This window comes from Plectropomus leopardus, chromosome 5 (genome assembly GCF_026936395.1).
Source record: "Plectropomus leopardus strain MGB_pleo_1.0 chromosome 5, ASM2693639v1, whole genome shotgun sequence".
Lineage (NCBI taxonomy): Eukaryota > Metazoa > Chordata > Actinopteri > Perciformes > Serranidae > Plectropomus > Plectropomus leopardus.
The window spans coordinates 28643376-28666458 of record NC_142180.1 but is presented as its reverse complement, the minus strand read 5'-3'; the positions used below and the strand labels follow the sequence as shown (position 1 = coordinate 28666458).

Genomic DNA, 23083 nt, shown 5'->3' with positions numbered 1-23083 from the left:
CCTGAAAAAAAGGGTGGAAAATTGAGAGAAAGGCATGGAGCGCCCTCATCTGGTATTTTTGGTTAATTGCAACTACACGTGGACTCAGAAATTCCAGTAATGCAACAGCTTCTGGTATAATGCTACAAGTTTGTATGATAAGTAATGATAGTTTAGGATATCCCCAAATCAAGAAAAATAAAATGTCTTCCATAAAGACATTAAGTTTTGGACTAATTACTAAAACCAGAACCAGCTTACTATTTATGAATGGGTCGTTTGGGGGTGTATAATTAATTGGATATAAAAACAAATTGTAACATTTTTGAAAAATGACAAGTTTGGGTATTTCATCTGAATAACTAACGATAACATATGATAACTAATGCTACATTCCATAATATTATAGATACGAGCCAAACTAAACTAATGTTAGTTAATAAAGGGACAGTTCATTATAAAGTCAGAAATACATATGCCTATTGATATTACCTGCACTGTCATTTATCAATCCAGATTGTTTTAGTGTTAGCAGTGGAGATATTGGCTGTAGAAATCATGACCCAGTTACTCATTATAAACCTAGTTGTAAGCAGTTTCAAGGAACTATTTTCTTTCTACCAAACTACACCGGCCATGTATCAATGCGCGGAAGGAAGCGTACATCATTCCTGACAGCACCAGATGTAAACATTAATGGCGTCCTCTTGGGCTGAGCTGTAAGGTCATCTAGCTCAGCGGTGCTAGGTGAGCTAGCAGTAGATGCACTCGTCCTTCTCAGTACAGTTGGTCGTGGTAGTTTGGTAAATAGTTCCTGCATGAAAGTGCTCACAACACGGGCTGTGGACTATCTCTATATATGGGAATTGATATGCTATTGTTTTTTTATTTTTTTTTTTTTTTTGAGGGGGCACTTTGAGATCCACAAGCCAATCTAGTTACAAGAAGGCATAAATCTTTACAGCTGGCATCTCCAACACTTGGCAACTCACACCAAATGATCTAGACTGATCAACAGCAACAGGTAAGAGGAAAATGTGTAGACTATGTTTTTAAAAGTTGGGGGTTTAATGTCCCTTAAACCATTCAATCCATTTTAATATGTCCCAGTTTTAGCATGGGTTTTTAGGTAGCTACCTCAACAACGTAACTGAAAGCTGACACTAATTTATTTGTGTTATTTAATGGTTTAAAGTCATGGAGGAGAAGCTCTTGGCTCGCGAGGCTGCGAGATAACGACGCACTCGTTGGCTGAGCTGTAAAGTTAGCTAGCTCAGTGTTGCTAAGTGAGTTTTTTTAAAGGGCTTTTTCTTTAAATTTGAGAGACGACAGACAACGGCAACTCACATCAAAGCACCACAGGTAAGCAAAAGACAACTTTTTTATTTATTTATTTATTTATTTTAAATGTTTCTTCTAACCTAAAAGGCTAATGTCACAGGTTTAGCATGGGCTAGCTAGCCGATGTTAACTCAGCTAACGCAGCTAATGTATGTTATCTAATGTGAACTGTTAAGTAGGTTAATGTTGTATATTCTGTTAAGAAATACAGTCGATTTCTGGCCTTTCTGCTCAGGCTAACTTGATTAGTTAACTTGCACTCATTATTTAAATAGCTATATAAGCTACTTAACTAAGCTATATATGTTATAAGTGAAGTAAAAAAAGTAAAAAGCTAGTTTAACCTCAATGTATGTCAAATTAAAGATGTGGATTAGTAAAAGCATAAGCCATCATAACACTGAACTTGTTTTGATAAGCTAAATATCTGCTGGGAAAAATGTACATGCAGTTTAATGTTGTATTGCATTTTAGATCACCCAGAGGAAAATGTTGCTGCTCACAATAGACTTTTCTTTGTCCCATCAGAAATAAATCAGCTTCTTATTTAGAGATTGCTGACTTCTGATTTGTCCTCCACCCTCAGGACCAGGCTGAGACAAGAGGAAGTCTATTTCTCAGGAGCTGGATTTAAGAAGGGTGAGAAAAATGTTCTAAATTTCATATTGATGTTAAATTAAGCTCAGTTATGTCTCTTAGATATAGGTTGGACAAAGACGTTTTATTATTTTGAATTTCCCTTTCCTCTTGGTGTAGCTGTAGCCTTTCTATTTTAAGCAGTTTTAACAGCATTTTTTTCAGTTTCATATTTATCATGTTTGCCATGCTGGAGCAATGGTTCTCAACTTGCTTTGCCTCGGGCCAGTTTTGCAAAGTGACAGGAGGCCAGGGACCACTCACAGCAACCCTGCACAGGTCAGGTGTATGCAGGGGCGTTTCTAGGAATTCAGGACATCCAGGGTTCATGCTGTGGTCACAGTACGAGCCACGCAGCAACAGGCTACAGGTCATTTTCAATGGAGGCTGGTAACATGAAGAAACAAACTGACCCCTGACATTTGTCACTGCAGACCGGGTGTGACGGGCCACAAATCAAACCTGAGCTGACCTCAACTATTTTCAGCGCTCCAATGACACGTAGAAGCATCAACCAATCATATGTTTTTGTTTCTAGCTGTGGAACTGTGGTAATTATTTCAGTGCACACGGGGATTCAATGGGGCTGTGATGTTAAAATTGAGCTCAGACATTGAGCAAAAGCATAGACCTTTTTTTTTTAACCAAATGCAAACATTAGGTTAAAGAGTATTTGTGCAACACTTCAATAGCTACTTGGCGATAAGCTGGTTACACTGTCGCGTTTTTACTTGTAGTGTCAACACAGTATTAGGAGGACTGGAAGTCACCAAAGGCCTCACGATACGACAATATCATGATACTTGAGTCAATTTTTTGCAATTTTTAAGTTTTTGCAATATGCTGAAAATTATGATAACACATATTGTGATATATTGAGATTTATTACCTTTTTTCAGTCACAACTTATTTACCTAAAATAAAATCAAGTTGTCAACATCTGTTTTATCTAATAAGATTAAGTTCCTGGCCTGTTCTTGTCTCTTTGTTCATTTCTAATGCAGCAAAAGGTGTCTAGTGGACTGAAAAAACAGTTATTTTATTAGTACAGTAGGCTGCCAAAAGTTTAATTTGTATTAGCAAAATTGATCATTTGTATAATATAACAAACATTGCTATTGGTGTCAGTACAATATTACCATGCAAATATATTGTGATACTATGCTGTATGGATTTTGTCGTCAGTCATTAGCCTGCAACTCTGTCACATTTTTCCATAAACAAGCTTTATTTTGATGCTTTTTTGCATTCTGGCACCTTATGTACTCTCAGAGTGCAAGAAAAAAAATCCACTGTGAATCAGTTTATTTTTATTGTAAATTAAAAAATTGTCGACCCTATCACAGCTGGCACCCTGTCACAGAGCAGATTTGGCCCACGGGCTGCAAGTGGAGTATCACTTTTCTCGATAATCACAGCATTTACACAAATAAAGTTGAGTTACATGAGTTTCAAGTTAAATGGGTTAAACAAACCCAGCTCTTCTTGTCACAAACCTGCCAACTTCCTCCACTAGATGGCAGTGGTGTTTTTGCCTTCTCTTTTTTTATTAACAGGCAAATGTACAGTATGACAGACTGAGCTCCACACCTGCCATGTGCAGATGCACTCACTCTATTTCACATTAGACACAGTCCACCATGGGCTTCTTCGATTTCATGCTACCCCTCAGAGCCCAGCCACTTGAAAGAGACCAATATTTCTCAAAGATGGGACGCAGTGAGCTGCACCCTAATAAAGATCATACATTAGTGGGTGCTCCAAAGTCCCCACCATGCTGTATTCATTTGTATGGCTCGGCAGTGATGATCCAAACCATATGAGGAGCTGAGTGGATCTGCAGAGACCCAGTGAAGAGGCAGGCCACCCACAGCCAACGCTCACTGCTCTCTTTCCTCCCCTCCTAGGTCAGGCAGCATTCCTTCGGTGCCCTGGGGATCTCCGCCGAAGAAGGCAACATCATTCACCAAGACTCAGATATACTACAGCATATGCTACCTTCATTTCCACCCCCCACCAATGATCAAAAGGGAGCATAAAAAAACGGTGACAGACATATGGGCAGACTCACATTACTTTGGCATTAGTGCATACCTCTCAGTGTCAGGGGTGAATGAGTGCAGGAGGAGAGAGGAGCAGTGCAGATGTTCTGATCAAACATGATGATAATGCAGATTAGGCACCTCGAATGACTCGTTTTTGAAAACCGAATGGCGTCTGGTTGACAGATACTGTATATATATACACACGGCATTCCAGTGTTTTCAGTCTATGCTGTGGTTGTCTGTGTCTGAGCATTGACTAAAAATGACATGAATGTCCTTGATAATCTCCGACATCATTGTGTTTATTGAACTTGATATATTGCTCAAGGGCAGACCACCTTCACTCCCACTCCTCAGCTCATCTCTCAGTATTGTAACCACAGCTGTAGAGTGAAATATCAGCTTTTATTGATAAACCCAGACAGTAAAAACTATGAGGTATAACAATGTTGGAGAGGACTGTCATTGAGGATATTTGTAGGCACTTGATATTAATTTTATTGACTATAAAATGAAGTTTTTAAGAATAATCTTAGAAGTTAACACTTTGCTGTGGTGGTTCTTTCTTTTCCTCTGGGTTTATACTACAAAGAACCCCAAATTAAGGTCAGTGCTAGAGCATTTTGGCTCAAAAGATTATTGTGAACACAATAATGAGAAATGAATTAAGCATGTAATATCTATCAGCCATTCTCCCCAGCCAAAACCACACAGAGCAGCGTATAGACGGAAATGATCAAGCAGCATATGATTTGTATGGAGAGCTATGCCACATTAAAAAGAGAAATGAGACAATATGGTCCAAAACAACAAAAAACCTGGCCCTTATAAGGTCACATTCAGAGGTTATTGTGCAATAAAGTATTTTCCCAAATACCTGAGCAGCTAATTTCATTAGTCTCCTAAATAAGCTGCATGAAAAAAAAGCTTAATTTAAAGTTTAATAATGAAAAATCTAATCTCAAACTCCACTCTAAATCTTTTCTAGGAATTAATTAGCCTTTAATGAGGCTAATATGGTGTGAAAATGTTTTGTGAGGTCATTTAAGTGCCCAGCGTCTGGCGCTGGAGGGCATGGATCATTTCCCGACTCTGGAAATTGAGTCAGAGTCAAACTGTGTCCTGCCCTGGCTTATTACTGGCTGAGCGGATCGCCCATCCCAGCAGCATAATTCCATCTGGGCTAAATATTTATACAGAGGGGGAACGACATCACTTATCCACAACACATTCATTCACATAAGGGAGAGCTACTTCCAGAGTTAGAGTGATCTGCTGTGTTTGCCAGAGGAACGTCATTTCTTTTTCTGATATTTGCATTTGAGACCAGCTTTTAGGAAATTAACAAGTTTTGTACAAACTTGAGTACACAATGATCTTTTTTATTCCTGTTTTTGGTGTGCTGCTCACTTTGTATCAGATTGGGAGGAATCCTGCTAGTGGTGAGTGGACTTTTTCCTCTTTTTTTTTCATTTTGAAAAAAAATTACCATCCGCATGTCATACTTTTAAAATAACTGCATGAATCCTCTAACCGTTATCACAATGATTAGGTGCTTTTTACAAGAGCTCAAGTTTATCCTATGTGTTTGATATTTTTGAAGATAAGTTATCTAGTCTTTTATAGTTAGCTTTTAAAGAACATATTTACAATTAATATCTGTGTAAACATTGTAGCTGCCAGGTGCTATATATAAGCCTTTATAATGCAACATTTTTATAATAAGCCTTTGATTTAATGTATATTATTTAGAAGAAGTCCAGCTGACAATAACTTAAGGTTTATATAATATACTTTGTTATGTGTTTATATGTGAGTTTATGTGTGTTAGAGTAAGTTAATTTGTTTTATTTATGCTTTGTTCTTTAGCTGGGATGTGCTGGCTGCAACAGAGTCAGGACCAAAGGTGCGACATGGTGCTGATGAGAGGGGTGACCAGAGAGGAGTGCTGTGCCGGGGGACGCCTGGACACAGCATGGTCCAACACCAGCCTGCCTATGAATGAGGTCAGCCTGCTGGGCTTCCTGGGAATCGTCTCCTGTAAACCATGCAAAGGTAAACAAAGAAACCTTTAAAAAAAACACAAATTAATTCACTAAGTGGAGGGATTCAATTGGTTGCTTTGGTTTATTGCTGTGGGGTATTAGTCACTGCATATAATTCAAAAGTTAAACTGCTTTGAACCCACATTTAAATTCTTTGCAGTCTCATTGTGAGTAAACATTATCATTACATCCCACTGCTACTGTCAGTGGTAATTTTTAAGGTAAGTACGGGGACCTTTAATCACTGCTTAGATATCATTTGCAGACTTGTGTTTTCACATCACAGGGACAAAAATCGGCTTCTCCGTAACACTAAATAACTCTTGTTTCTCCACGGAGAGTTAGTGAAAGTTAATTCAAACCATTGTGAATCAAGATATTTACACAATGAGTTCCCGCCTGGTTGCAGTTTTCTAACAAAATGCAGACGTGGATGGAGGAGAGGCGTTCCACATAACTCCACCCAGCTGTCCTGAGAAGCTTCCCCTCCTGGAATCTCTGCGAGGTTCATTCAGGTTCACTTGCAGATAATTTTTCATAAGCAGCACTGATGTAATCATAGGCCAAAAATGTGAATTTCTCCATGCTGATAAGGTCCAGTTATAATCAAGCTACTGGCAATTTTTGGGAGAACACACCCAAGGTTTTTGGCCTCTCCACATGGCTTCATCAAGCAGAGATTGTACTTAGATAAACCTGAAATAAGCAGAGACCACAGTCAGGGGTAGCCTGCAACTCTCCCTTATTGGTCCAATCAGATCCTCTATCTTTCTCTTTCCTCCCTTTCATTATGTGTTCACTTCTTCTAAAGCTAGTTAAAAGGGAGCCCTGTTTGCTTCCATGAGCAAAATAAGGAAATACATTCCTGCAGGCGGGAATAAATGCACGCCACATGCCCAGATGTCTGGGACTCATAATGTGCTACACTAACTTGATTATTTGGAATTCTGTGGGAGGAAAACGTCAGTATCGTGAATGTCACGTCACTGAAAGTTTTAACAGTGGCTTGTCAATTCAGAGTAAGACATCATAAAGTTTTCCAGTGGTGAAGCAAGTAGTCAGATCCTTATCTTAAATCAAAGTACACTTCAAAAATAACCCCCTACAAGTAAAAGTCCTGCAATGAAAATGTCAGTGAAAGCATGTAAGCACAATCAGGAAAACATGTTTATTTAAGCAGTGATGGATGAAGTACCTGAAAGGCATACTTGGGTAAAAGTACAGATTTCTTACCAGAAAATGACTTTGGTAGAAGTTGAATTCACCTTTTAGTATATTACTTCAGAAAAACTCTTCAGCACAGTAAATGTCAGACACTTTAAGTATCAAAAGTAATTTTATGATATCAAATGTAGTCAAGTGTTGACAGTAAAAGTACAGGTACATACTGTTAATAAGAAAGCAAGCTGCCAGATTTTTGAGAATTATGAAGTTTATTTCTTTGTAATATGTACACTACTGTAAAAATAGAGCACAATTTAAATTAAAAGAAAATTTGTTTTTTCTCACAACTTAAAAAATTTAAGTTCCTTCCCTACTTTGTATTAAGTAAATAAGATGCATAGGGGGAAAGTAGTTGAGTAAAAGTATACATTTTATTTAGGCAATATAGTGGAATAAAAGTGAAAGTGATAAAAATATAAAAACAATATTTTTGGGAGTATCTGTACTTTACTTAAGTACTGCAACAAAGTATTATTACTTTGTTACATTACACCACTGATTAAAAGTAAAAGTACTTAATGCAGATTAAAACATATTCCATTTAATAAATCACAATTATTAAAAGGAAAAGCAGCAAATCTTCAGTCGTCAGTTAATTTCTAATCAATCAAGCTGCATTGATATTCTCAAATGGTTTGTGTGCAAAAATTGGTTAAAAAAAAATCAAATAATTGTAGTGGAGTAAATAGTACAATGTTTCCCTTTTTAAGTGTAGTGAAGTAGAAGTACAAAGTGGTATGAGATTAAAATACTCAAGTAAAAGTACCTCAAATTTGTACTTAAGTACAGTACTTGTAAATAAGTGTGCTTAGTTAAATTCTACCACTGCTGCTTCCAGACATGTTCCTACTGGGAGATGCAGAGGAGGTGATATATATGCAGCAAGAGACAGAGTGAAAGATGGAAATCAACCAAAAGTTTTATCAGGAGAGTCAGATTAAAAAAAGCACACGGCTCTGGAATAAAACAGGATATTGGAGTGCTAGTAGAGACAGGAAATAAGGTTCTCATTGTTTACAGAATCCTCAGGACTCAAAACTGATCATCTGTAAAGGTCCTGGGAAGAGACCTGTGTGCGTTGTCTAATGTTGACTCTGCACTGTGTAGGATTACACTTCCTCCTGCGCTCTGACATTATGGGGTGTGAGAGGAGCCCGGGGCTTCCTCGCCTCTCAGCCTGTAAACTTCTCTGACAGCTATTTGAACTCCGTCTACCTCCGAGCCCCTCCGTCCCTCTGCAGGAGCTTAGCCCAGTCTGTGTGCAGCCGTACACATAGATCTGTTATGAAAACACGCCAGCCTCACATTCCACCCGGCGAGACACCCCTGTGTGTAACGGTCAATAAAGAGATGTGATTATTGTAAATATTGTGCAAGGTGAAAATTGTGTTATGGTCTGGGGAAAACCCCTGAACTCGAGCTTGTTTTGGATAAAAATGCCTGCGGATCACCTGATGTCTGCAGACTTGTTAATACAGTAACATTACACTGACACTGCGCAGAGCTCACGCACATATGAAACCACTTGCTGTGCTTTTGTAGAGACTTGCGAGGGAGTCAAATGCAGTCCCGGGAAGGTTTGCAAAATGAAGATGGGAAGGCCACAGTGTGTGTGCTCTCCAGACTGCTCTCACATTACCCGGAAGCACGCTGTGTGTGGCAGCGACGGGAAGTCATATAAGGATGAGTGTACTCTGCTGATGGCCCGCTGCATGGGGCACCCGGACCTGGAGGTCATGTACCAAGGAGACTGCAAAAGTAAGATTCATTCGCTATTTTCAAGATGAGCTGGTCTGCATGAAAGCAAAATGTCACACCTTTTATATCTGCTGATTGTCCTTTTCCTCATGCTTTGCAGAGTCATGCTCCAATGTGGTGTGTCCAGGTACCCACACCTGTGTGACTGACCAGACCAACAGTGCTCACTGTGTCATGTGCCGTACAACTCCGTGCCCAATCCCCATGCCGTCTGAGCAGCCAATCTGTGGCAATGACAACATCACTTACCCCAGCGCCTGCCACCTCCGCCGAGCCACCTGCTTCCTCGGCCGCTCCATAGGAGTTCGCCACTATGGCCACTGCAACAGTAAGACTACAAAAACACCTGTTACTTTCTCATTTTACTGCTCCTACTTGTCTGTAACAGTGAGTTTCAGGGTTCACGGTCATGGAAAACTCAGAAAGTAGTGGAATTTCACAATCACATTTGTGCCAGGAAAAGTAATGGAACTAGTGAAAATTATTTATAGTTTTGAAAAATACTGGAAATGTGTTGTGTGTAATAAATTAAATTACATTAATGTAAAATAACAGTGAATTTATTTTCTGTAGCTGACTACGTAATATAACTAATTTGTGTCAAGTTGTTTTAATTTATTTGTCCATCACAAAAATTTTCTCCTAGCATTTCGTCTTTCCCTTGTATGTCCCCTAAGCATGTCAAATATTTTTTTCAGCACTTTTGGCTTAAAAATTGTATTTTGTATTTATTTTACTGCTGATTTTTTAAAAAAACATGCCTTTAAAACCCAGTTGAAGACGTGTTTTCTTCAAACAAAACAAAAAAACAACAGCGATTTCTGTGGCAATTTTTATAAATTTATTTATTTATTTATTTATTTCTCACGAAAATGGGTTCGGAATGCGAGGAATGCACAAAAATCGGCAAAATTACACCACTTATCGTAGTCAGAAACTGTTAAAACAGAAATTATTGTTTGAATTTTTTAGTTTACTACTAAACTTAAATCATATATGTTTGAAAAAACACTGGGCGAGTGGGGCAAGGAAAAAAAAAATTATTTTGTGTCCTTGTAAAGTTTTGTCCATGAAAATGTGTGGTAACCCTGAAGTTTTCATGCAAACACATTTTGACTGTCTTTTTTGTGCAGATCCCCCTCGGAAACCTCAAGATCTGGAGGGCAGCGAAGAAAACGCGGTCTAGATGGACAACTCGTGACACAGCCCCATTTTTAGAGACGATACACCACTAGCTTCCTGTGATGACCTTTTTCTTTTTTTGACAATCACTCCCCCTCCTCTTTGTACACAAAATGACGATACATTTGGAAAACCTTTTTCTGAAGACATACAGTAGTGTAACTGCCTCAAAAAGAGCTACAAATCCCTGTGAGCAATTTGTGATAGTTTGAAAAAAGGAGGCAGATGAACACACACGTGTCTCGAGATAGAAATATCTCATTGGCTCTTTGGGAGATGTGTGCATACTGTAAATAGAATACCACTACTATTTATTGGAGAAGGTATCAAACTCTATTTATGTTTTTATCCTAGTAACAAATCCATATATCCTTGGGAAAGCTGATGCATAAAATGTATTTATTGCGTTTTGTTTATTGTGTGTGTATAATAGCGGCTGCTGGCATTGGCTTTTTTGTTTTTATTTTTTTATTATTTTTTTTACAGTTTTTACGTTCTCTAATTTCCCCACAAACAAGCAGTTTTCCCCCCTCAAGCTGATGGAAAGCTTTGCTATTATGTTTGGAAAGTTGATACCACTTTATGGTCAATGTGGTTTCAATTCACCACAAACAAGAAGACAATAGCTACATTTGGGTTGTATGTGCTTACACTTTTGTCTGGAGGTGAGGAAGGGGCTCAGCCTACACAAACCGTATCGTTACTCTGCTCCAAACTCTGTGCCACCCGCTAATCACTAAAATTAATAGTTTGGTTGTGTTTGTAGGAGTCTCTCAGAGGATTGTTGGTACAACCCCAAGCCCTCTACAATACCTCCTCTGTTGAGTGCTTGGATTTGTTTTGCATTTCTGTAAGTCTTGCAAGTTCATTCCATTGCTGTTTTGCTGCTTTGATTTGATTGGAGTCTTTTAAAGAACTTACCGGACAGACAAATGTAATCAGCACCATCTGATTGAAAGGAAAATTAAATTTGTCTGAGAATGGAGCGCCAACCTGATGATACTGCCACCAGAGATGATGAGTCAGTCCAAGCTGGTAGATATCGATACAAGTGGCCAAGTTCAAATGGTCAAATCAGTCTTTTAACTCAAAGCAGATGTCCGAAATGCTTTCAATAATCCTTATAGAGTATTATGGAACATCTCAATGACTCTTCTGTAAATAACAGTCTCATTGTACCTAACCTTGTACCTACTGTGAAATTTGAATGACAAATGCATCAACATATTTTTGTATTTTTGTACTGCCATTTCAAAACAACATAAAGTTTAAATATTTGTCACAATGTGTCATCTTTCTTTTTCAACTTTCAAAACTGGAACATATTTAATTCCCACTTTGCAACCTGCTTTTTTTTATTGCTCATATTGTTTAGAGAAGCCCAGGAATGAGTCCTAAAACCCAGAAATGAGTTAGCCTTTCAATTTTTTGAATGGGTTTTTGGTTAGAGGCTTGAAATAAGGTCTGTGGTTAACACAAGCTGAAGAGACTTTAAAGTTTTGTTCTATGACAAAAAGTATGTAAATACCCCTCTTGGAAACTTTTATGCTTTTATGTGTCTACAAAAAAGCAGTTTCTAACAAGTGGCCAAAAAAGACTATAAAACGCCAACACGTCGAGCCATGCCGAACACTGCTTCACAGCCTTGTTGCGGTGGCGATGTGGAATCATGTGACCATAGTGTAGTTCATTCAAAGCCCAATATTAGCTTTTTACTTCTGGCTATTGCATAGGCTTCAAAAATGAAAAAATGAAAGTGGTGTTCATTTGTAAAGATTATGTTGTTGAACAAAGCATGTAAGTATCAAACATTTGTTGGCCACAGAGCTTATTTTTTGCAATAATCCAAAAGCTAATGGAAAAACGTTATAGGCTTTTTGTCGAGGGAACCAGGTAGGTGCAACCTTTGCATCTGCCTGCAGAAAACTTCATCCCTGCGGCGCACTCTTACCATCAGAGATGTGGACTCAAGTCACATGAATTGGACCTAAGTCAGACTTGGGTCACAAATTTGATGCCTTTAGACTTGACAAAATCAAAAATCTTGCAACTTGACTTGGACTCCAACATCAGTGACTTGTGACATCACTTAGACTTGAAACTTTTGACTTGAATATACTTGATACCTTTCCCCCAAGCCAATTTGAGAGCCGAAAGTTTAACACAATTTTCAGATATGAAGTGAGTGAAATACAACAAGACAGGACAGAAAAAACATACAAAATACATTCTGTTGTAGTAGGTTACTGCTTATTTGTGCTATATGCTATGAAAGTGCAGTGTTAGCACTACTTTTTATTATAAGTTCAGTTGCATTAGTTTCAACAAATACAATTTTTGAAAAGGGTTCATTCATTTTGTAAATTTAATGTTATTACCCTGTGGTCAAAATGGCATTACATTTGGTAAAGCATTATGACTTGTTTGGGACTCAAAATATAAAGTTTAGGACTTGGGACTTGCCTATCTTGACTCTGGACTTGAATTGAGCAAACAAAGACCTAGAAAGACATGCTTGTGACTTGCAAAACAATGACTTGTTCCCACATCTGTCTATAATACATATAATAACAAAGCACACGGTACTCTGCAACTGTGGGTCTGACATTCACGTTGCAATATTTAGATTTTTCCAAACTGTGTCACCGTCTTAATCATAGCCAGTTTCAGCCAAATGAGATCATACTTGCACCCTAAAGGAAACTAGACAGCGTTCCTCTCATGCTGAAGTTTAAGGGTGGTGGGTGAGGCTCCAGCAGACAGACATGCACCCGGTTTATGCGTGCAGTGGTGGTTAGACCTCCTCTCCTGTGCGTGCGGTGGCTGAGTCGCCTCTCCGAAAGGCCTCTCAAGACCTCATGCAAGAGATGGGAGGGAATCAAATCCAAGCCGGGCAGCTTTTCTCTTCAGGGATATCCCCCTGCTCTGGGTTAGGTGGGTGGGTCAGGGGGATGGAGGGCGAAGTAGCTGAGGAACGAATGTTTCGAAGTGCTGAGGCCTGGGTACTGACTCACTTCCCCATATAAAGTACCTCCCTTGTTTTTCTGTCGTTCTCTCTCCTTCCTCTGAATCCTGCGCTCTGCCGTGCACCAGCATCTGGTTCGACTTTAGGGAGATGTTTATATTCCTGTCCAAGTACCCTTTTATTACACTGGGAATGGAATTAGATGTTTTGTTAGTTCGAACAGGGCAAATAACAATGCCACCAAGGTGCTGTTGCTGTGCCCACCTATAAAACACACATTGTGTGTATCTTTTAGTGTTTCCTGTGCATTGTATGTAAAATTATATATGATGGATTGATCCAAAGATCCACGCAAACATACTGGTCATATTTAGTCATCAGGCATGCAGACATGACCTCAGTGTGGTCCACTGGACTTGTCCAGGAAGGGGACGACTTCTGTCCAATGAGACCTCTCATGCCACTTTAGCTTGTTATCTTTGGGATTAAAGGTCCAGTGTGTCGGATGTAATATAATGTAATAACTTTGTTTTATTTAGTGTATTATCACCTGGAAATGGAAATCTTTGTGTTTTGGTTACATTATAATTAGCCGTTTACATCTACATAGGAAGCAGTTCCTCGTCTATTGAGATCACCATGTTGCACCTCCATGTTTCTATAGTAGCACAAAACGGAAAAACCAAACACTGGCTATAGATAGAGCTATTCAAAATTTCATGTCAACCGCAGGCCCCCAGAAAGTGTGCTGGGCTTTGAAGCCAGTTTCTGTAGTGGCCAAACCCTGGAATTTCAACTCCTGGACTTTTTCTCATTGATTTACATTGGGAAAGAGACGTCTGTAAATCTGTGGATACTTTTTTTAAGCATCACAGACCCCACAAAATGATTCATTTCCCTATCATGATTAAATCCCGTCTGTCCGGTAACATTTGTTCAGTCTAGAAGAGCCACAAGATTAAATAATTTTTTCCCCATTCAAGTTAGCGGCGGAAGTAAACCAGAACCGGAAGTAGGTGGTTCGGCTGCCAGAAGTCTTGAGTGCGCTTGATCTATGGGCCCAGTGTTGCTGAAGCAGCACTGATCATCAAGGAAATTTCGTATTGGGGAAACAGAGCTTTCTTGGCTTCATGCTTGAATGAACAGGGCCCTGCGAGAATGCTGTATCCAGGTCCCTTAATACATCCATTGTCAGCCACCAAAGTTAGCAGCCCCTTCAAGATGACAACGTCAGAAAAACTAAAGTTTTTTTCACGTGAAACTGTTATATTCAATGTTTTTACAGCTTTGAATCACCGGGTCTGTTTGTTTTTGGGAAGGAAGAGACCTCAACGGATAATTAGGCTCCCAGTAAAAACCTCCTTATTAATGAACAATGAAGGAATCCTAACCGGGAAAAGTGTCAGCTGGTTGCAATCTGCAACTCTCTTCAGTAGATGCCACTGAATCCCCCTAAATCTTACACATTGCTTCTTTAATAAATAGAAACCTCTTCAAGATCTAAACTTTAAAGGCCTATCTACGCCTCATTATGTAAGCTGTATGTTGAAAATATATATTCAAGTCAATTCCTCCCATACCTTTATGAGTGTGAGCCATCTATAAATTCTTCTGCGACCCACACAATAAACTCACCAAACCCGTGTTTCTCACCATAGTTTAAAAAGTGGCAGCCCCACAGGAATTTGCAGTGAACACCCACTAAAATAAAGCACTTTGCCGCACTTTGCGGTGCACATGTTGAAATGGCTGTGGTCTTCCAGGAAAGCACACAACTTGAAAAATAAGTTGAGACAGCACTTTTGATACATGTGTCTGGACAAACCATCCCGATGGATACAAGGCAAATACCATTTGCTGTTGTCATTATGACTGTGTAATACCTTCACCAGGAACAACCTGTACATCATTACCACACAGAGCTCTGACTGACGTCGGATATGATGTGCCTGTGTCACACCAGTGGTGGTAATGACATAACCACAGAGTAAACCTATGAGCCATTTCAGAGCTATCCTAATTACACTTGACATGAGACCTCAGGAATTCTCTGCCCACTTTGCTCCATATTTCATTCTTTTTTCTACATGTTTTGGTTTGCGGTGCGACCAGCGAGGGGTCAACCTCATTTCCATTGCAGCACAGCTTCCAGTGTGTGTTTGTCTGCATGTTTGAGTGTGTGGGTGTGATTATTGTAGCATCTCACCTGTTATGAGCATGGGATCAGTCTCACATGTTACATCACAACCTTTGGCTGAGTTGTTTATATCCTGACAAACATCATGTGACGCCCACACTGACATTTCAGGGATGCGTAATCATCCCACTCCGATATGTCAAGGTTCTTTCTCAACGACGTCCACATGGTATCATTTCCGCCAAGTTGCCATACTATTTCCAGTAAGTTAACAGCCAACATGTAGATCTGAAATGATGTTGTGATGAGACCACGCACTGTGGAGTGTTTCAGAGACCACCCACTCTCTGGATCACGCCACTGGATTGTAAACAGCTCAGTCCCACAGCTGAAACTAATAGATATCAGATCCATCACTCCATCAGAATAGATCTACCTCAGACATTATTTCCCAGACTTGCCCTGTTACACGGCAAGTCTTTAAATTTTCCACATGTGCATGTCATTTAATTTTTGACAATGATCATTACACTGACACAACAGCCCGCACTCCAGTTTTACAGTTTATATGGTTACAGATGACGTTCTAGGATTTCTCGGAAATGCTCTCTACTTTTATGATATTTAATCTGGGGTCATGTATATTTTATTGGTCCATTTTAGACTATCAGTCAGCTGAACTGTCATCACAGAGTAATGCTCATTTTACGACGATGACAACATCTTGTAGAGAAGGAGAAATTTATTTAGTAAATGTAAAAAAAAAGTTGAATTGTGCAGCCTTTATCTGTTGATACAGAGCTGATCTGAGACATTATCATTATTATCATCATCTTAATTATCAGGTCATGCTTTTAGTGGCCCAACATGGAGATGGTTGCCAGGCAAAAGGCTCTGCTCCTCAGAGGCTTGGGCTCGAGTCACAAATTTGATGACTTTAGACTCAACTTTCCGAAATCAAACAAGACCTGCAATGCGACTTGGACATCAGCACCAACGACTTGCGACATTACTTAGACTTGAGCCTTATTTTGTCTTGAAAGTGCTTGATACCATCTCTTAAGCACAATGATTAAAGAGTATGTGATTTCAAAATGTGTCACAAATCAGTCCACTTCCTGAATCAACTTACCTTTACACTATTCATTCCCACCAAGTCACACTTAATTCCCCAAATGATATAATTTGTTTGAACCAATATAACACCATCAAATCAAGTTGCAGGTGAGAACCATGAGGATTTAACGTTACATTATTAAGTGCCAACTGAAAAAAATTATACCAAAGACAATTTTGTTCATGTACAAAAACTATATGGTGGTCGACAAAAAAACAATTGCAGAGAGCAAAAACTAAAGTTATTGATGAAACCCAAGAATTTCCAACTTTGTTGCACAAAGAACGGTAAGTTGTGACTAAAATTAATATAGTTAGCGAGCAAACTCTCAGCTAACATTAGTTTAACAGCCAAGTAACTCATTTAACAGCTTATTTTAACCAAACAGCAACTTCCGAGGCTGAGAAATGAAGACAATGCAGAAGTGCTAAAGATTGCAGTTCATTGAATGGTCACTTGCAAAACAAAGTAAATCCCCATATTAAAATGCCCGACATTACAGTAGAAATAAACATGATTACAGCCTCGTACAAAAAAATAGTTAAATTTAACAATAATGACAAATGTACAGGTGGTTCAATTTTACATAACTCACCCATTTAAATTTAAATTTTGAAGTATTTATCTATTTATTAATTATTTATTTTACGTAAATTTACACATATATTAGCGGGCTGCTTAGAGTGACAGGCTGTTCGCAGAGCATGGCTATAGTCATTGATTCAGATCCACCCTTTGCTCCTACACAACTCCACCCTCTTGTTCAAATATGGTCACTTCTGGCTCTGAAAAACTCAGATGGGTATTGGCCAAAATGCTGAACTCGAGGCTGCAATCCACAAACCAATCAGTGACATCACAGAAGTTATGTCCATTATTTAGGCATGCTTGACTTTTAGACTTATTTAGGACTCGAAACTCAAAATCTAGCACTTGGGAATTGAGTGCAAAAAGTTGAGACTTGCAAAGTCAATGACTTGGACCCACCTCTGCTGGTCCTTCAGCTGTAGGCCTGCCTGTCAACAAAAATAGTGATTCATTTGCTCAGAGAAACTTTGCAACTAAGTGTATAATCACCTTTTAAACAACAACTGGAAACTCTAGGCAGGTTTCCTGCAAATGAGCGGTGTTTGTCACTGATTTGTTCAGGATCAAATCAGAGTTAGGAAGTTGTGCAAATCCTAATTGTCCACAATTATTCTTGGTGAACTGTCTCACTTCCTCGTCGTGACCTCTGGGACGACTTCTCATCTGGCTCTGTGTGTGGTCCGGTGTGTACTGTATGTACTGACAGAAGGAAATGTACTGGGAATGCAACAAAATATACCGCACAGCTTTCAAAAACATGTTAAATGTAAATATAAAATATGGTTATGTTTGATGAAATCACTTTGTTAGGGTCCTCACAGGGTTTAAATTGTTTGAGAACACATGTGCCTGAGACAAGTACAATATGAGATTGTTTCCTCCCCTGCTTTGGCACTGACAAGGTCATTGAATTAACTTTGGTTTGAGTTCATGTTGAAATATCAAGCCACATAACTGAAATAAAAAGTCAATGAAGTGTGATAATTGCGCTACACTTAGTTCCCAAACTTGACTCAAATTGAGTCAAAGTGTGCAATTTGAGGCTTGGAAAATTACCAAGCCATGACCATAATTTCACATCGACTTTTCAGGTGGCTCATGCATAGAAACAAGACAAAAATATCTTTTTTTATAAGCCTTGGCTTAGATACCTGCTTGTTTGTGATGGAATTTTGGTTGGTTATCATGGAAAATTGGTTGAACATTTAATTTGCGTTATGCGTTACGGTATGCCCTGCAAACTCAGCAAGACAAGAGTGGGAAGTTGCCGTGGTTCGGATTTCATTCAATCTTGCCTGCTCATTATCAACAGCTTCTTTTCGTTGAATAGCCATTAGGACACAGCTAATTTAATCATCTGTTAGGAGATCCCCTGCTTGTTGAAGTAGGACAGTGTACCACAGATGAACTCAGGAGGCCCATATGGTATCTATTCCCCCACACGACAGAACTGCATGTCTTGTAAACACAGTGATGGTCAGTTTTAGATGAGAAGAGGAACTGCACCCATGCATTGTTTTATTACGCTCCAGTGTTGCTTGGTGTGGAATGTGGAGGTTACAAGACAACAGCGTGAGCACATATGTAAACACACGCCAACTCACACATACTGTATGCACTGTATGCACTGTATGCACGCAAAATATCCTAGCAGCACATTCTGGAAACCCACACACAAAAGCACAAGCACTGAAAACATATCCTCACCCACACAAACACATTGACACACACAGAATGCATGCCAAAACAATACTCCAGACACTCCAGTAGAGAATATTCTACACAGTCCTCTTGTTATTTCACACCTATTCACCTGACAGGGAATTACATGTGGAAAAGCTGTAGGTTTTGTTCTGTTTAATGAGAATTTTTCTTCTCTCTTGTGGAGGTCAGTGGTTGGTGTTGCTATGTAGGATCAGCTGAATAGAACAGATAACACTCGCCTATGTCTTTCCAATGTGCTAGGTTTTGTGTCTTGTGCTCAGTGTCCTTGTGTTTTCTTCAGTAATGTGGTTGCTGTTGAGGTGGGTGCACAAATAGGTAAATGGATAGGTTACAGAGGAAGTAGGTATAGTCTCCTATGTATTCCAATGGCTTCTTGGCTTATAGGTGGGTATACTGTAATATATAGGTGAGAATATAGGTGAGTAGGCCTATACTCAATATACCTGTGCATACCCTCCACTACACCAATGGTTTTCTTTGACTGTGTACTGTATTGTATAGTTCAGTTTTGTGATAGATTATTTGTGAGACTGTGCTTGCAGTATCATTCACAAGTCTCAGGCCATTCTGACATTTCAAACTGACATTTCAGTGTTTATCACTTAAAGGAGTACTTCGCCCACAAAATGACAAGTTGTAAATCAATTAGTTATGCAATGTTATCTTGACTTAATGAAGAAAAACTTTCTTGTATGCCTCCACACAAAATGGAGCACATATTGATTAACTGATTGATTAGGGACCAACAGCAAAACTATATCAAAACATCTGTTTACATACTCACACAACTCATGCAGTAAAAGCAAGTCTATTTATCTCATATGCTCTGTACTTCTCATTTTGCATTTTGCTAAAATAAAAGCATTAGCCTTGTAACCCTACTTTAGCCAAAGTTTTACTTTTATTTAAGTTTTAAATAGTAATGTTTTAGCAAAAAAGCATGAGTTTGTAGTACTGAGCATACAACAGGATAGGACTTGGATTCTACTGCACAAGTTGCGTGAGAGTTTGTAAAAGGATGTTTTGATATAGCTTTGCTGTTTTTAAATGTGGTCCCCAATCAATAAATCAATTGCATGCCTCAATCCGTGTACGCATGCCAGAAAAACAAAGTTTTCTTCATGAACTCAAGGTAACACAGCATGACTAATTGACATACAAATGGGGAAAAAAAAAATTACTTTTACTAAACTGAGCTAAATGCTAATTGTAGCGTGCTTTTCATGCTCGCAATGACAATGTTTACTTGATTTTGTGTTCGCATGCTAACATTTGTTAATTAATACTAATCAAAAAGATTAATGGATATGCTTTAGCTTTTAATGTATTTGTACATACATGTCACTAGTTAAAGAATTTCCACCACAAATCGTCTTGTGAAAAGTGCAACACAAATAGACAGTGAGCATTAGTGTATTTTTTGGGGGGGTTCCCTTTATTGATAGGACAGCTGTAGAATGACAGGAAATGTGGGAGAGAGAGGGAGAAAGACACGCAGCAAAGGGCCACAGGCTGAAATCAAACCCAGGCGACTGAAAAGGCCTCGGCATATGGGGCACACGCTCTAGCAGGTGAGCTAGAGGCTGCCCTGAGCATTAGAGTATTTTAAGTATTAAACTGTTAAACAACAGCGTTTTGAACTGAGTGCACTGTGCATGATTCGGACAAATGTAGGCTAATATTATGAAACAATGGGTCAGTGAAAGCAGACAAAGTCAAACTCTGCTGAAACATCTGCAGTGAGTAACCACAAACACTCCACTACAACAAAGGCGGGTGAACCTAGGTTGTTAATTGTATACATATGTTCCTCTAGCAACATCTATATTTTGTTAGCTGCCCAGTGATGTAATCCCAAACACTCTTATGCACTGCTGTAGTATCACAGGATTTTGTTCTGGAAAACAAGCAGAACAGAAAAACACTGTGGAATACCTGCTGCGATTCAAACATGTGTATATACATTTGGACATCACTAATGTTGACCTTAACAGCCTGTTTGCTGTTTGTCCAGAGACCTTATGGTGTGTGTGCATGCGTGTGTGTGGGTGTCTGATGCACAGCTCTTGTGACACATGGCCTCAGACAGACTGTGTCTGGAGGGAAAGAGAGTCTTCGATGGGTGGGACTGAAAACAAGTGACGCATGACTAAGAGGCCCAGGAAGTTCCAGCAGGCGGCTGTTATTGCTGAGTGTGTGGGTGTGTGTGTCTATGTGTGTGTTTATGTGTGTACGTGAGTGTGATCAGGGGGCCCAGAGGGACTGTGTGGGGCAATCCCGGCTGGAGTGTCTGGAAAAACTCTATGGAGTGACAAAAGCAGCAGTGTCCCTTGTGGCATATCTGTCTGCTGCCTTGGCTGCAACACTTTATTGGCTCTTATAGTGTAACAGAAATTAAACTGTAAAAAGGAGGCAGAGAAAACGACAACAAAGTGTACGTGGATGTATGTGTGCATGTGCACATACATGCATGTGCTGTCTAAAAGCTAATTACAGCAACAGGAAGAAATACAATTAGTGACTTCCACCCCTTGCAGTGTTTTGCAGCATGAGTTCAGTGTTTTAAAGGGACAGTTTACCTTGAAATCAAAAATACAGATGTTTCCTCTTACCGGTAGTTCTATTTATCAATCTGGATTGTTTTGGTGTGAGTTGCAGATGTCAACCTTCTTTCTAAAATCATGGAACAAGATGGCACTCATTGTGCTCAAAGCACCCAAAAAAATACATTAGGCAAAATCAACACCAAATTCTCTTTCATGACCTGGTTTCTCAAAATAATCTAGGGGTCCTTGTTATGAGCAGCTTCATGTAGGAACTATATTATAGCAAACTATACATGCCAACCATATCATTACACAGAAGGAAGCGTGCGTCTACTCATAGATGAGAGGCTTGTTTCTGCACGAGATGTTACTATTAATGGCGTCCTCTTTTGCTGAACTGTAACATTAGCTAACTCACTGTTAGAGAATGGGTGAAATCAAAGCAAGGCAGATAGACTGGGGCACCAGGCCCCCAAATCACCAAATCCGCCCCTGATAAAAAAAAAAAAAAAAGACACAACAGTGTGATGCATCATCGTATTTAGAAAGAATTCCATCTAAAACTAAAAACTAAAACGAAGTCTTCTGTAGAAATCTGAAGAGGTTACTTTCCTGACACTTAACTGTTTAAGGACAAACTCTGCTGTCTTTCTCTGTCTCTGTTACAACACTGCACTGTCTGCTGTGATCTATCGATCAGCTGTGTGATCAGCAAAATCTGTAAGTCATATTGTTTTCATTAGTGCATCTGTTTTTTGTCAGTGGTCGAACATAGTAAAATGAATCTCTTGGGCTCAGTTACTTTGGTTCAGATAGGAATGTGTGGCCTGAGTCGCACTCTGGTATCCAAATGCGCACACACCTGGCACACAGTCTGTATTCCGACAAGTTTCATAAAAACAAAACTATTTCTGTGCATTTTCAGTATTAACTCTCTAACCAGTCGCTGCATGTCGGATGTTCAGTAAAACACAGGACACAAAGTGAAATTTGTGGAGTGGTCAAATTTCCCTCTTTAATATATTGGGTCAGTTGTCAAACCCGGTTCCCTCATGGAGATTACGTGCATGGTCGAGGGCTCTAAATCAGGAGAAATACGGGAGAAATGTGACGCCGGGAGGACACGGGGAGAGGGCTGCATTAAACAGGAATCTCTTGTGAATTTGGGAGGGTTTGCGGTATGGCTGTGACTCGCTGGTCATGCACGCTGACTCTCCAAACGAGCCATGGCCTTGCAGATATATGTAGCCTTTGTTTGTATTAATTAATTTTATGTCACCTTTAGGAACCGATAAGCAGAACCTGGTACTTGGCGTTAAGTAGGCTACTCGGTTTTAATTTGGAACCGAGTTTCGGTTCCCAACCCTACTAGTCAGGCAGATTTGATCGGCAGATCTGACTTGTGGAAGGAAGTCCAAACGACATTGCTGGTGGCTTGACGAGCCCTGTTCACCGAGTTCCTAAAATTTTCTCTTGTTTTGGATTTGACAGTGTGAGAAATAGGGAGTGTGGCGTGAGAGCGCGTGAAAGGGGGTGGACGTGTGCGACTCTAATTGCGTGAGAGTTGGCAGCTCTGTCCTACATGAAACTGTTCACAACAAGGTTTGTGAATTATCTTCAGTAACCGGGTCATGATTTCTGGAAAGAGACAATGCTGGTGAGTTTTTCAAATGTATTATTTTAGCGCTTTGAGCACCACAATTCGAATGCCATCTAGTTCCATTATATTGAAGAGAAGTCAGATATCTCTGAGGCCAAGATCTCCAACACTCTGCATCTCACACCAAAACAATCT

The 23083-nt window shown here is 39.4% G+C and overlaps 1 protein-coding gene and 1 long non-coding RNA gene across 2 annotated transcripts; both read left to right on the top strand.

Annotated features, from left to right (window-relative positions):
• Positions 1-652: 652 nt before the first annotated feature.
• On the top strand, positions 653-4838 carry LOC121962162 (uncharacterized). The gene is made up of 4 exons (XR_006107115.2): positions 653-1003; positions 1175-1341; positions 1907-1959; positions 3864-4838. It is a non-coding gene; the product is annotated as an uncharacterized LOC121962162 (long non-coding RNA).
• A 368-nt stretch (positions 4839-5206) lies between these two features.
• On the top strand, positions 5207-11495 carry fstl3 (follistatin-like 3 (secreted glycoprotein)). Its single transcript, XM_042515457.2, has 5 exons — positions 5207-5443; positions 5871-6056; positions 8813-9028; positions 9129-9356; positions 10162-11495. Exons 1-5 carry the CDS (start codon positions 5374-5376, stop codon positions 10212-10214), a joined length of 753 nt encoding a protein of 250 aa, XP_042371391.1. The 5' UTR covers positions 5207-5373; the 3' UTR covers positions 10215-11495.
• The last annotated feature ends 11588 nt before the right edge of the window (positions 11496-23083 follow it).

Bases quoted from the DNA above. Each gene is read 5' to 3' on its own strand.
- fstl3 (XM_042515457.2), top strand. From the start codon at position 5,374: ATGATCTTTTTTATTCCTGTTTTTGGTGTGCTGCTCACTTTGTATCAG. The intron at 5,444-5,870 runs GTGAGTGGACTT...TTTGTTCTTTAG, and splicing joins TGGGAGGAATCCTGCTAGTG to CTGGGATGTGCTGGCTGCAA. The intron at 9,029-9,128 runs GTAAGATTCATT...CATGCTTTGCAG, and splicing joins GTACCAAGGAGACTGCAAAA to AGTCATGCTCCAATGTGGTG.